This window comes from Dysidea avara, chromosome 5 (genome assembly GCF_963678975.1).
Source record: "Dysidea avara chromosome 5, odDysAvar1.4, whole genome shotgun sequence".
Lineage (NCBI taxonomy): Eukaryota > Metazoa > Porifera > Demospongiae > Dictyoceratida > Dysideidae > Dysidea > Dysidea avara.
The window spans coordinates 29,592,259-29,607,254 of NC_089276.1; the positions used below are offsets into that span (position 1 = coordinate 29,592,259).

General features: G+C 37.3%; 1 protein-coding gene across 2 annotated transcripts in view; it reads right to left on the minus strand.

The window, feature by feature from the left end:
• The window catches only part of LOC136255852 (uncharacterized), a 55,839-nt gene that overhangs the window by 26,345 nt on the left and 14,498 nt on the right, over nucleotides 1–14,996 (minus strand). For both annotated transcript variants that reach the window (XM_066048741.1, XM_066048742.1), the window contains 6 exons: nucleotides 14,874–14,967; nucleotides 12,878–12,997; nucleotides 12,153–12,314; nucleotides 8,169–8,306; nucleotides 7,858–7,980; nucleotides 4,936–5,130 (listed from right to left, as the gene is read on the minus strand). In XM_066048741.1, coding sequence (XP_065904813.1) covers nucleotides 4,936–5,130; nucleotides 7,858–7,980; nucleotides 8,169–8,306; nucleotides 12,153–12,314; nucleotides 12,878–12,997; nucleotides 14,874–14,967 — 832 coding nt within the window. The remainder of the gene's footprint in view (nucleotides 1–4,935; nucleotides 5,131–7,857; nucleotides 7,981–8,168; nucleotides 8,307–12,152; nucleotides 12,315–12,877; nucleotides 12,998–14,873; nucleotides 14,968–14,996) is intronic.

Here is a 14,996-nt window from a genome sequence, read left to right on the forward strand (position 1 = left end):
AGAGATCAACTACAAACAAATCACCCTGTAGAGAGATCAGCTAGAAACTACACACAATGTAAGGAGTTCAGCTACAAATAAATCACCCTGTAGAGAGTTCAGCTAAAACAAATCAACCTGCAGAGAGATCAGCTACAAACAAATCACCTTTTAGACAGTTCAGCTACAAATAAATTACCTTGTAGAGAGATCGGCTACAAACAAATCAACCTGCAGAGAGATCAGCTACACACAATTCAACTTGTAGAGAGATCAGCTACAAACAAATCACCCTGTAGAGAGATCAGCTAGAAACTACACACAATGTAAGGAGTTCAGCTACAAGCAAATCACCGTGTAGAGAGTTCAGCTACAAACAAACCAACCTGTAAAGCGATCAGCTAGAAACAAATCACCCTGAAGAGAGGTCAGCTACAAAAAATCACCCTGTAGAGATATCAGCTAGAAACAAATCACCCTGAAGAGAGGTCAGCTACAAAAAAATCACCCTGTAGAGAGATCAGCTAGATACAAATCACCCTGAAGAGAGGTCAGCTACAAACAAAACACTTTGCAGAGAATTCAGCTACAAACAAATCAGCTTGTAGAGAGATCAGTTACACACAAATCAACCTGTAGAGAGATAAGCTAGAAACAAATCACCCTGTAGAGAGTAGCTACAAGCAAAACACCCTGTAGAGAGTTCAGCAACAAAGAAACCACCATGTAGAGAGTTCAGCTGCAAACAAATCACCTTATAGAGAGTTCAGCTACAAACAAATCACCCTGTAGAGAGATCAGCTAGAAACTAGACACAATGTAAGGAGTTCAGCTACAAGCAAATCATCCTTTAGTGAGTTCAGCTACAAACAAATCAACCTGCAGTGAGATCACCTACAAACAAGCACCTTGTACAGAGTTCAGCTACAAACAAATTACCCTGTAGAGAGATCGGCTACAAACAAATCAACCAGTAGAAAGATCAGCTACACACAAATCAACTTGTAGAGAGATCAGCTACAAACAAATCACCCTGTAGAGAGATCAGCTAGAAACTAGACACAATGTAAGGAGTTCAGCTACAAGTAAATCACCCTGTAGAGAGTTCAGCTAAAACAAATCAACCTGCAGAGAGATCAGCTACAAATAAATCACTTTACAGACAGTTCAGCTACAAACAAATTACCTTGTAGAGAGATCGGCTGCAAATTAATCAACCTGCAGAGAGATCAGCTACACACAAATCAACTTGTAGAGAGATCAGCTACAAACAAATCACCCTGTAGAGAGATCAGCTAGAAACTAGATACAATGCAAGGAGTTCAGCTACAAGCAAAATCACCCTTTAGTGAGTTCAGCTGCAAACAAATCAACCTGCAGTGAGATCACCCACAAAAACGCACTTGTACAGAGTTCAGTTACAAACAAATCACCCTGTAGAGAGATCAGGTAGAAGAATTCACCTTGTAGAGAGTTCAGCAACAAAGAAACCACCGTGTAGAGAGTTCAGCTGCAAACAAATCACCCAGTAGAAAGATCAGCTAGAAGAAGTTACCTTGTAGAGAGTTCAGTTACAAAGAAACCATCGTATAGAGAGTTCAGCTACAAAGAAATTACCCCTTAGAGAGTTCAGCTAGAAGAAGTCACCTTGTAAAGAGTTCAGCTACAAAGAAACCATCATGTACAGAGTTCAGCTACAAAGAAACCACCTGTACAGAATTCAACTACAAACAAATTACCCTGTACAGAGATCAGCTAGAAGAAGTTACCTTGTAGATCGTTCAGCTACAACAATTCATCCTGTAGAAAGATCAGCTAGAAGAAGTCACCTTGTAGAGTGTTCATTTACAAAGAAACCATCATGTAGAGAGTTCAGCTGCAAACAAATCACTCTGTAGAGAGTTCAGCTACAAAGAAACCGCCATGTAGAAAGTTCAGCCTCATACAAACCACCTTGTAGAGAATTCAACTACAACAAATCACCCTGTAGAGAAGAAATTACCATGTAGAGAATTCAGGTACAAAGAAACCATCATGTAGGGAGTTCAGCTACAAGAAACCACCATGTAGAGAGTTTAGCTGCAAACAAATCACCTGTAGAGAGTTCAGCTAGAAACAAATTACACCGTAGAGAGATCAGCTGGACGAAGTCACCTTGTAGAGAGTTCAGCTACAAAGAAACCATCATTATTATTATTATTATTATTATTAATGCTTTACAATGCAACATACAATTACAATTATACATGTGTAGGTGGGTATAGATGAAGAAAAGTTGCATTGATGGTCTGCCAGCAACCTGTGCTGGCAGCCGGGAGTTAATTAAACTTATGTAGTAAAGTTAATTGTCAGTCCAGAATCATAGCACTTGCTGCATCTACAGCAGTAATGATAGGTGCAGGGATTGTCAGGAGAGAAATTTGTGGTGAAGTGTTGCCATAAATAGTTCTGAATAGTAGCTTTGATGACTGGTAGGGACTGGTTGATGTCAATGCAAGGTAATTGGTTCCATATCCTGGGAATTCTATTAAAGTAAAAGTTTCTGGCATAGTTACTATTAGTGCGGACATGATTTAGTTTGTTGGTAGACAAAGACCTGGTGTTGGAAGAGCTAAATCATGTAGAGAGTTCAGCTGCAAACAAATCACCCTGCAGAGAGTTCAGCTACAAACAAATCACCCTGTAGAGAGTTCAGCTAGACGAAGTCACCTTATAGAGCGTTCAGCTACAAAGAAACCATCATGTAGAGAGTTCGGCTACAAAGACACCACCATGTAGAGAGTTTAGCTGCAAACAAACCACCTGTAGAGAGTTCAGCTAGAAACAAAATACCCTGTAGAGAGACCAGCTAGAAGAGGTTACCTTGTACAGAGTTCAGCTACAAAGAAACCATCCTGTATATAGTTCAGCTACATTTCAAGTCACCCAGTAGAGAGATCAGCTGCAAAAAATATCCTGTGGGGAATAATGGGCATGTAATAAATATATGTATATAATTTGTATAATTACTAATAAAATAAAAAAAAATTGAAGTACTAAAATTCTTCTTTAAGTTCTTCTTCCTGTAGTAAAGAAAAAAACACATGGGTTAAAAAAGCCCCAAAGCCAGCCATAGGCCGGCTTTGCAGTATACAAATACAAAAAGAAGTGATATCTAATCAAAAACAGCCAAGCTGTAAAAAAAGGTGCGGCCCCCAAAAAGGCCATGGTGAAAAAAGATGTGAAATCCAAGGTGGCGGCCAAGAAATGGCTGTGATGGTAGGTTAATGGTTACATTTTAATAACGACAATTCAGGTGAATTTTGTGCCGCTTGGCCTTGGCACCAAATTCACCTGAATTGTTGTTATTAAAATGTAACCATTAACCTACCATCACAGCCATTTCTTGGCCGCCACCTTGGATTTCACATCTTTTTTCACCATGGCCTTTTTGGGGGCCGCACCTTTTTTTACAGCTTGGCTGTTTTTGATTAGATTTCTTTCTACAGGGACCAACAGGAACACCTTGAGGCGGAGATGGCGATATCACAACACTTGCTTGGCCGCAGTGCTATATTTATACCATGATTGCCTACATTATCCAGGAGGGATGGTCAATGTCATTACTACATCGCTTTTGAATACAATCACTTAGACATAATATTAAGGATTTCAACAAATAATAAAAAATAGAAACCACAATCAATAATAAATATTAAACTATCTCGTGATAAATCCCTCCAGCAGATACTAAAGTGTCTTTTGTAAAGACATTTCATTCTATCCATCAGGTATAAAGGGCGTGGCATCAATTTTTCTCACAAATATCATCCCAAACAAAACAGGATGAATTAATACTCACGAGCAAATGGGTGCGACGCCCTTAATTAGCAAGCTTTTTATCGCTCACACTCTTGCGAGACGACGTTATGCTGCATGAAGTGTTCCATGGCTTAACAAAGTGTTATCTGAGGGTGTATCATGTTACAAGGAGGTGTGGGGCCAGGAGAGATTTTATTCTGTGAACAGAAACGAAGACCGTTTTATGGTAGCCGTGATGTCACACGACAATATCGTTGGGTACTGAGTGACGTTCCCTCAACAATTTCATGCTTGGTGCCTCATCCAGCATCGAGGTAGCATATTGTGTGAGGTCACTGGGAATCCTCAGTACTCAAGAGACCTTTGTCAACTATTACTCCAAGTGCCGAAAATTATCACGCTTATAATTAAAAACTTCCTGCGCTTGCCGAAATTTAGAGCTCATTGCGTTCAAAGCACGGGGAGTGTCAAGTATTTTAGAGATGCTGAAATTTTAGGGAATCTACAGTACTTCACTTTTCAGACAATAATTGATATAACTGGGGAGCACAGTGCCATTTCTTTCTTTTGATGTGGTATGTGTGGGTTCACCAGTCATAATATTATTTAAAGCTAACAAACAAGTACACAAAAAAATTGGAAATTTCAACTAGAGTAGGGACCATAGCACATCGATAAAAAGTTCCAAAACAAGCAGGAGTAGTGCATGATATTGAAACAATAATAAGTGTTATATCCCTACTGTGCATATCCATTATGGTATTTAGAGCACAGTAGGTAACACTTCTTATTGTTTCACTGTAATATAATATCATGCACTACTCCAGCTTGTTTTGGTACTTTATATCGATGTACGTGCTATGTCCCTACTTTAGTTGAAATTTACAATTTTTGTGTGCTTGTTGCTGTACACCATTTATGTTAAGGTGATAATTAAACACCATACTGGGTAAATAGTTCTTGTTCAGCTAATAGGACTTTGTGGTATTTAACCAAAATTATAAGTGTATTCATGCTAGATGGTATAATAATAGAGATGATTGCTGAAACTAGGTGCAAATTGTACTCTAAGTAAAGAGTACATCTGTGTTGGCTGTAGAAATGTACATACGCATGTATCTAAAATAGTGTACATACATCTAGTCTTACATGTACCTTGGATTTTATCTTCTCAATATGACCATGTATAGCTTTTCCTTTCCAGCAAAAGGTCATCACATATCCATTAGTGGTAGTTGAATATCTTACCAAATAATCCCCATCTCTTTTTAGTAGAGCAGCACAGTTATCACGTGAAATATTACCAAAATACCATGGCTGTTCTTCTACTGGAGGCTCTTGAGCAATAGCCTTTATGTACATGGGAAAAATCCAAAGAAGAATTATAATGCAGCAAAACTAATGCATTATAAATAATACAATAGCATTGTTTATGCTACATATATGCATTGTAGCTGGTGACATATGTGTACTGAAGAACAAGCCTTAGCAGTTTAATGGCGCACAATTACTAACATAGCAACATGTGTGTATCTATCTGCAATTAAACTTATATTTGTGACCGGCTGAGCAAAAACCGGCCATTCTTGCACATTCCTCGAATTCTATTTTATTGCATCTCTGTAATCTATAGTAACGAAAGAGTGGAAAGCCAAAGTTTCAGCCTTTGGTGATGGAGTTGTAGTGCTTGACAGTTGGAACAGTGATAAACTCAATTTTCACAGCAACAATACAGGAAATAAATTACAGGCGCTTAGATAATTGACCATAGCTCATGAATGAAACAAGCTATGAAGATGAGACTTGGCTCAATCTGTGTACCATGAATTGGCAAATCAATCAAGGTATAGTGCTTTCCCTGTACTCCTCTGTGTTGACAAAGAAGAAGGCCATTCCAAGTAAGAAATGACGACGTTGTTTTTTACTACATCAAAAATAGACGCCCATAACTCGTGTATCCTTTACTGTGGGAACACAAAACAAAAATGTTTTTACTCTCCATAAACAGGCGAATCCAGTGGTATATAGGTTTTATTGATTTGAGCTTAATTTCAGTGCGTACAAATGCAATTAAAGTGTGTGTAATTTTTTCATGTACGTAGCATGCATATTTTTACCCTGTGTATTTCAATACGGTTTTATGGCAAAATAAAAATTGGCAAAAATGGCCAGTTTTCGCTCAGTGGGTCACATTTTATGATAATATTGCATATTAGGGATCATGAAGGTTTGGACTTTTCTAGCCAAAAATATCACCTTAAAAAACCATAGTTTTGTGGCACCTTGGCAGTATTGGTTAGGTATATAACCAAGCCCAAAAGTGCCTTCAGTATAGCTTGAAATTCTTTCAATAAGTTGCTATAAATTTTTAAATAAATTATCTGGTGGAAGTTTCTACTGACTGACTGACTGACTGACTGACTGGCTGACTGACTGATGCCTTCAAACAAGCTTCAAACAAGCTTAACTTGATAATGGCTAAGGCTATCATCAGCTTGACTGTTCAATGTTGCTTCAGCCCAACAGGTGTCTTTTGGCATATCGCAGTATATACAATGCAATCTTCATAGACTTACCTGCGTCCTCCTGAGTCCCATTTATCTTTACTGACAGCACAAAGTATCAATTCGTGGTAGTGCTGTGTGATGGCTTCCTTACATTTAATGGAAATCATACTATGTGGGAATCTTTTGAGTTTTCTTTTGTGACTGGGTTGATCGCAGAGGTCCTTCTCATGGTGTTCTTTGTTGTAATGCTGGGAAATGGGCTAAACATAGCTGAAAATGAAGCATAATGGCCACTTCGCTAATTTTCATAGATGGGTGTATGTTCTGATGAAAATAAATAGCCTGGCACCATTGGTTTTTTCAAATGCAGTATTCACAGATTCACTAGTCATAATAATGTTGCAAAAACAGCAAACAAACAAGTACAAGAAAAAAATTAGGAATATTAAGTTAGTTTAGGGATCAAAAAAAAGTAGTGAAACAAGGGAGGTCACCTACACCTCAATATACGTATACTAGTGGACACTAATTTTAATCACTACTTCAGTTTATACCAATAACTGAATTAGGAATGAAATATCTACTAGTATACGTGTAGGTGACCTCCATTGTATCACTACATTTTTTTTATTTCTTTTCTTGATTGCAGCTGATCTCTCAACAGGGTGACTTTGATATCTCTACAGGTTGACTTGTTTGTGACTGAACTCTCTACATGGTGAATCGATTGTAGCTGACCTCTCTACGAGGTGATTTGTAACATACAATAGAAAAACTCTACATGGTGAATATTTCTTGTAGCTGAGCTCTCTACAGTATGATGTGTATTTGGAGCTGAACTCTCTACATGGTGACTTGAATGTAGTTGTGGGGCAACTTGTTGGTAGCTGAACTCTCTCTAGGGTGACTTTCTACGTAGCTGAAATTTCCACAGGGTGACTTGTTTGGAGCTGAACTTTCTACATATGTAGCTGAATGTTTTATTAGGGAGACTGCACTATTAGAGTATTTTGAATATGTACTTGATATACCTAGTTGTCTTTGCGTAGTATAACTCAGTGGTTTTGATTCCTTATAAAAAGACGTTTCTAAAATTATTATCCTATTTTCATCTCATTCCATTAACCAGTTTGCCTGTCAAATAAAAATTCAAACTCACATGTTTGTTACACGTGGTTGGAGTTTTGTTATAACTGCATGATTCATTGCAATTTCTTTCAAAAACAAAAGGTTTCTACAATGGTTACTCCATGTACAGACTGACTTTCCAGTTATTCCTTGTGGCCATGACAAAATATCACTTAAGCATTTTTCAAAAATCACTTCTCCCTTGTTCTATATCAAAACTATATTGGCATATGAGGCTGAAACATTGCCAGAGCATACATTTGGCTATGTAGATTATGAATATAGAATTTGAAAATGCACCATTAATTATGCTGGGATTTCCCAGATCCAGTCACAAATAGATGCAAGCTTGACTTTTTAAATGCTGGGTCTAAATCATCTGCTAATACTCAGGCTTCTATACAAAACAATATGGTACATACACATTAATGCACTGTCTTACATTTAAAAGCTTGAGTTCAGAGTAAGGATTATCAGACTCATCATAATCTATGGAATCAACCTTTTTTTTGCCGAGACTGGAAAAGGAAGGTTGTACTGCAGTGACAGGAACATGTGTGGTTTTCTATGGAGCAAAGTAAAAGAAAAAAATGTTAGAAGTGGATACTTTCCATTTATGAATTCAGCATAAGTATGCATGTCAATCATACTAGAATGTTAACTACTGTATAACATGTTTAGGTACATAAGTATGTGCGTAGAGATGAAATGTATCTCTTTGCAACAAATTATATTACAGTATAGCATTTTCACCTGTTTTCCTTGCTCTCTATCCTCCCTAAGCGGTAACGTAGGAAGTTGTTCACTTTTGTTGTAACCTTCATTGTTCACATCATCACTGGATGGATGCTTGTTTTCCATAACACAGGCATCATGGATTTGTGGAGTATTCTATTAAAGCAAAGGAAGAAAATTATTGTAAATGGTATTATATCTTGCATGTTGTATGACCCCCACAATCAGTTCATGGTTACACTGTAACATTGAACAAGCTTTAAGTCTTGCAGTTGTGTAGATCATAGTAGTATTTGAAATAAAGTGAAAACAAACTAAATGTTCAGTTGTGACAAGGCTTATGCACCATACTGTGTTAGCTACAAAACTACTAGTAAAATACTTGAAGCTAAACCTAATCATTTGTGACCAGATTCATATATCACAGAGAGATAAGTATATGGATTACGTAAATATGTTATTGATCATATGTAACATGGCTAAGACTTCTAAATATACTGCATGCGTGCAGTTCAATAATGAAGCCCAAAAATTTGCACGCTTTTATAATAATGCTCGATCGAGATACTCTAATAGAGCAATCATCCTAATAGAACATTCATTCAACAACTATGCCTTACATGTGTGTGGGAAATACAGCATGAGGGTGTGTGTCAAGAGGCTAATACAGCATTCATGAGGTGAAGCTGAGTGCTGTATTAGCATAACAACACCCCAAGTGTGGTATTTTTTGTACATACAAGCATATGCAGTGCTTTTAGTGTTATATTGTATTTCATTTATCTCAAGTACCCAAACTGCTTCAATATTAACCAGACTATCAGGTAAGCATTCATGAACAAATTGGTAGGACTGATTGGTTTGGCTAATATACTTCAGCATTTTGATCTCACCACACAAAGTACTATTATGTGACATTAACATGCAACTACTTGCATGCATGCATTTTTGTTTGGATGTGCATGTATGTACAACTTAAAGCTGTGTTTTTAGCTGCATGTGTACTGGTATATCAAATGGTACGGTCGTACCATTTAAGTAGGGATCATGGTGAATGTTTCGCACACTGCCCAAAATTCCACCTTTAACTACAGACATTTCATGTGGTGAAAATCACCTTTACGGAATAGTACTAGTCCATACAATACATAAAACAGCATTAAATACAACAAAACACTTACAGGTGGCCGGATATAAATTTTTTTTAAATCATCCAAAGCTCCAATTTTAGTCTCACTGCCTCACTCACTGCCTCACTCACTGCCTCACTCACAGCCTCACTCACTGCCTCACTCACTGCCTCACTCACTGCCTCACTCACTGCCTCACTCACTGTCTCACTCACTGCCTGACCACAGTCGCAAGCCTAGAGCCCAAACAAAGCATTACACGGTTACCATTATACGCCACAACAACAAACTCACCGGTGGGATGTGCCTTTTGGGGTTCTGACGAGTGTATTCCCTATGCCCCTTGTCTTTCCTTTTATCTTCAATTAGGTTGGTTGTCTTCTTCAAGCATCGAAACCATACCGTGGCATTAATTTTCTGTATCAACACTTTTCTGTAGACAGCACAAAATTATTTCAGAAAGCGCTTATGCTGCTGAAAGAGCGGGGCGCTTATAATTTCAAGTGTTGCACATGAAACATTAAGGCTGTTGAGTTGTCACTTCGACTTTTGCCAACGCCTGAACTGCAATTGCCGAAGAGATTTGAGACGGACTGATACTCAACAATTTGTTCCTCTGAACACACTGACTCAGCCACTCAGTGCCAGATGGCGAGATCAGCGAGTGATTCATGTGATTGGATAGTAGCTACTTGAGTGGAAATTGTATTACGTACTTCATCCTGTTAGTTGCGACTAAGCTCCAGACAATTGAAAGGGCCTGTTCGTTCGAACAACTTCCGGCCGGGGTGAATAGAACACAGACCATCGTACTGAGACAGGTCATAGATCTGAGCACCACTGCTACTATGATGAAAGGTAAGCTATGCATGCTATTATGGGCCTATGTGCTTCCAATTTTGACACAGTACGTATTTTAATAAGCTGTAACTAGCTAGCTGTGCTACAACACAAAACTAAACAAACTAGGGATCTATCCAATAAAAAGTAGTGAAACAAGATATGAATGATGATATTACAGCATAGCTCGATGGGAAAGTCCCTACTTTAGCACATTTGCTATAATTTTGCTCAATGCCAATGTAGGACTTTCCCATCGAGCTATTCTGTAATATCATCATTCATATATTGTTTCACTACTTTTATTGGATAGATCCCTACTTCATTTTTAAATTAACAATTTTAAAAATACTATTTCTTCATCATGCTCACTGCATTTACATATGCCTACACAATAAAATTGATTTATAGTTGTAACATGGGCATGAGTGATTTGCCTGATATGTATGCCCAAAGCCTGAGGACATACATATAGGCAAATCACAAGTGCCCATGTTACAGCTAATATGTAACACTTTTGTTTCAGGCTGATTGCCTTGATGCCAATACGAGTGTAACAACTGGATCTGTTTTATATGCATGTCTGAAAGATTCGATTATGGTTAGGCAGCAAGTAACGTTGTAGCTACGATTGCTATAATAAACGGACGAGTCCAATGGATATCATAGAAAAGTTGAGTAGGACAAATTTCGGGGGGAATTTACAAGTGTTTTAATGCTTTCGCGTTGTTTAGAGACAAATCACAATGTATACTAAAGACCTAAATGGGTAAGCTTCATTACAGAGTGGTTAAATCATGTCATACGCAATGTGGGTGTGTCCACATTCAAAAACGTGCCAAAATGCTTGTGAATACACTGTAATACTAGTTCTCAACTTTAAGTAACATTTCCCAACTTGTAGAATGGCAAGGATACTGAAACCCCTTTATTTGAGTGCTTCTTGTGACAACACTTCAATTTGACAATTTGACGTAATCATCACGTGAGCATTGATTTATTCCCACAATCAATTTCGGTCTGAGCCTGCATAAAACAAACAGAGGGCCTCATCCACATCAAGGCCATGCTTGCTGCTTTGATGAAAGTGGCTTGCTTTTGTAGAAGTGCAACCACTTTCCCGGGATACATTTCAATGTTCACTGGTGTACATTTAGATGTCTCCCTGTAAAGAGGTATACATGGAAAATGTATCCTCTGGTATTCCTTTGATCTGAGGTGTCAAAATGTTACATTATATCAGATACAATACAGTACTGTACTACATACTGACTTCATAACTCATGTTCTCAGTTGTTCTAAAAGAAGTGGAATATGCACTTCAGGTGATGAACTCCCTTGTTTATGCACATTTTACTGTAATGATTCCTATTTACTAAAGCTTTTAAATTCTTTATTATCATTAGTAAGCTTTTATAACACAGCATCAAAGAAAAACAATTGTATCATAAGTGCGAGGCTATAATTGTACGACTAAACACATTCCCTAACCTAAGCAATGTAGTCATTTTGTGTAGTTTCATTACATAGTCCTACGCAGAGAGAAATTATATGTGAAGCTAACTTATAACTACTCCGACTGTTGCATAACAATACACCCAACATTTTGTACCATTTAATTACTTGTAATTCATAATTCATTATTTAATTCATAATTCATTAACTACTATTAATTTTGTTGGCTAACGAAATGCAACTTGATAAAATCACTTACCATAAATGTGACACAGAAGTATCTTCTTAACCGTTTTCTATCATGTGCCACTATAATTATCTCACTATTTGTATACATATGGTAGGGACATGCCTCCTTTCTACCTGGTGACCTACAGGGCATGTTTTCTACTATTACAATACCCACAGAGCCCATTAGAAAGGTGTTCACATATTCCAATACTCGCTTTATTCAAATTTCAAATTGACACAAACTAATGGTATACAGTACCTGTGTATCACTGTGTTATGCGCCAAGTGCACAAATATGATTTTTTTTTGTTCAGCACATTTACAACTACTATACGCACATACATACCTCAAAAGGAATCAGGCTGCTTGTAGGAGCACTCGGCTCTATATCTAGTTTGATATAACTGATAAATTGTTTGTGTCTAGAAAGTGGAGATTCCTTTCTAGCAGGTATTTTGAGCCATCCCCATAATCCACTTGTAAATGAGCTCTTCTCCATGGCCTGCTTCTATAAAGGAATGCATGCAATAATCACATACACCCTCTAAAGTGAGTATGTATCAGCATACAGATATCAAAAGCTGTCTGTGAACCTGTATCCATTAATTTTAACATTATACCGACCCACTACATGTACAGTATGAGAACAGTTTTGTGCCCACAAAATATCGTTTGTTTATTAGAAATATTTGTAACTGCCATTGTTTGTCTTCTATAGTAAACTGAAGGTCATGGTAGGTGTAGTGCAAACTTGAACAGCATTCTACTGCAAAAAAAGTTTTTCACTAATGCATGACTTGTAAGTAAAAGTTATGTTTTTAGTTTCTGATTTGAAACATACTTTTTTCCTTAGTTCCATGTTTTTGTGCATATTTTTTGATGCGTTATGTTCTTTTTTTGTATTTCAACTTTTTTGTGAGCCCTTGATCAACTGTTTGTTCATACATAGTTATATACTGCAGAATTCTTCATGATGTCATATACCATTACAAAGATAACTAAACATCATGATCATAAAACATCAATAAATCACTTATCTACTCCCCCCATACAGTACTTCATTACACTTACTTTGGAAGGTTGGTGCATTCCTATGTGTTCAATGTGTTCCCAATAAGGATATGTTAGAACTGTGTCAAGTTCACAAACAACAGAAGACAGTTCGTTTTCCTTGTAATATTCAACCATGTCCTATTACAATAATGCACAACTTACAATAATGTGAAACAGGGAAACAATTACTTATGTAATTACCACTTTCACACCTCAGATCAAAGGAGCCGCCCAGGCTACATTTTGTCAGGCTACATACGAAATGTAGACCAGGCTACAACTGGACAGTGATTATATAGACATTGAGGCTGAAATCGATTGTGAGGATTGATTAATACTCATGTGATTAGGATTCACGACTTGGATTTTGTCAAGAAAACCACTCAGGCAGAGAACATTTTGTTATTCTCGCCATCCTACAAGTTGAAAAACATTGGTCTAAGGTGAAAATGAGTGCTATAGCTTACTCACCGATCGTTTCTGCACGTTTTCGAATATGTACACGCTCATATCATGAAACTACCACTCTGCACGGAGTAACCACACTGCACGGAGTAACCACTCTTACAAGCAAGCTTACCTATCTAGGCCTTTAGTGAACTTTGTACTTTTTCCATAAATGATTCAATAGCACTCATTAAAACATTAAACTCGTGTAACCGAAATTCTCCATGATATCTCTAGGATATATGTCCTTTCACCATAACCGAACATACTAGCTGCTGACCCATAATCAAAAATTTTTGGTATGCATATATAATACATCCAGTAGCTGCACTTGTATTGGCTTGGGTGATTGATCACCCTGTACAGGCTATCAGCCTGGAAAGTGTTACATATTAGCTGTAACACAGGGCATGCGTCCCTCGGGCAGTCAGGCATACATATCAGGCAAAGCCCTCACACCGGTGTCACAACTATTACATGTACATGTCATGTATGTGCAAGCCTGCCAATCATATTGCTTATTTCACTACCTTTGGTGCACAAAGCTTACTTCACTAAAATAATCATACGGTACATTAGTACTATACAGTAGATTCGCACTTTCCTATGAAAAAAAAATCTTAACCAGAAACTAGCCTTAGAACTAGTCTTATCTGACTAACTGACACCATCAGACAAGTGGAACTCAATAACAGCTGTAAGGCTACGAGCATGAATTTTTTTCTGTCAGATAAAGTTTCAGCTTAATAGATACCTTCAGCATACTGCAATTTGTACAACACATACATTATGGAGTTATCCTTGCCCCTAGCTGTATCCCATTTCAGTTCACTGACAATGCAAGGTGTTGATTCATGGTAGAACACCAATAGCTTTGTGTTGTCTATCACATCAAACTAAAACAAAACTTATCCATAATTTTTGTACCATGCATGACTTCAACAGTGGTAGTACTAAGTAGATTGGTTCTGTGTGCAGGACTGTGTAGCAGGCAAAATAGTCAGAAACCACTTGAAACGGCTACAATACTTGTTACTGGAGTGGGGAGTCTTCTTTTTGTGGCACCATTATTCTTTTTGTTGTTGCGACTTCACTAATGATGAATAATGTTACAAAGAGATAACAAACAAGTGTAAGGAAATTTAGGACAAGCTAGTAGGGATCACTACCATAAAAGTGCGTAAACATGAGGATACCTATATAGGCTAAAGTAGGATATGAATTTACATTTCAGGTTATAATCCCCCCTTGTATAAGCATTTTTATTGCAATGATTCCTATACTGGTTTGTAAAACTTTATTATTTTTTCCTTATATCTGTACTTAATTGGTACATGCGTTTGGGTATGAATGCATTCGTTTAATGCTATAGCACTCCAACACAAAAATACAGGGTGTGTCAAGAGACTAATACAGCTTGGGGCAAAATCAACAGTCAATTACAACATTCCCTGAGTGCCATATTATTTGTACACACAAACATAGGGAGTTCCTTAAAGGATGTATTATACATTTCAGGTGTCTTCTTCATATAGCATTGGCATCTCAAGTACTCAACATAACTTACATAAATTGTATCAAATTTTGCACTATCAGAAATGGAATACTGTTTATTCTGTGGATTATAAGATATTTTGATGTGGTTGGTCTTCTCATTCCACCTGTTATGAATTTAAGATGATAACACATT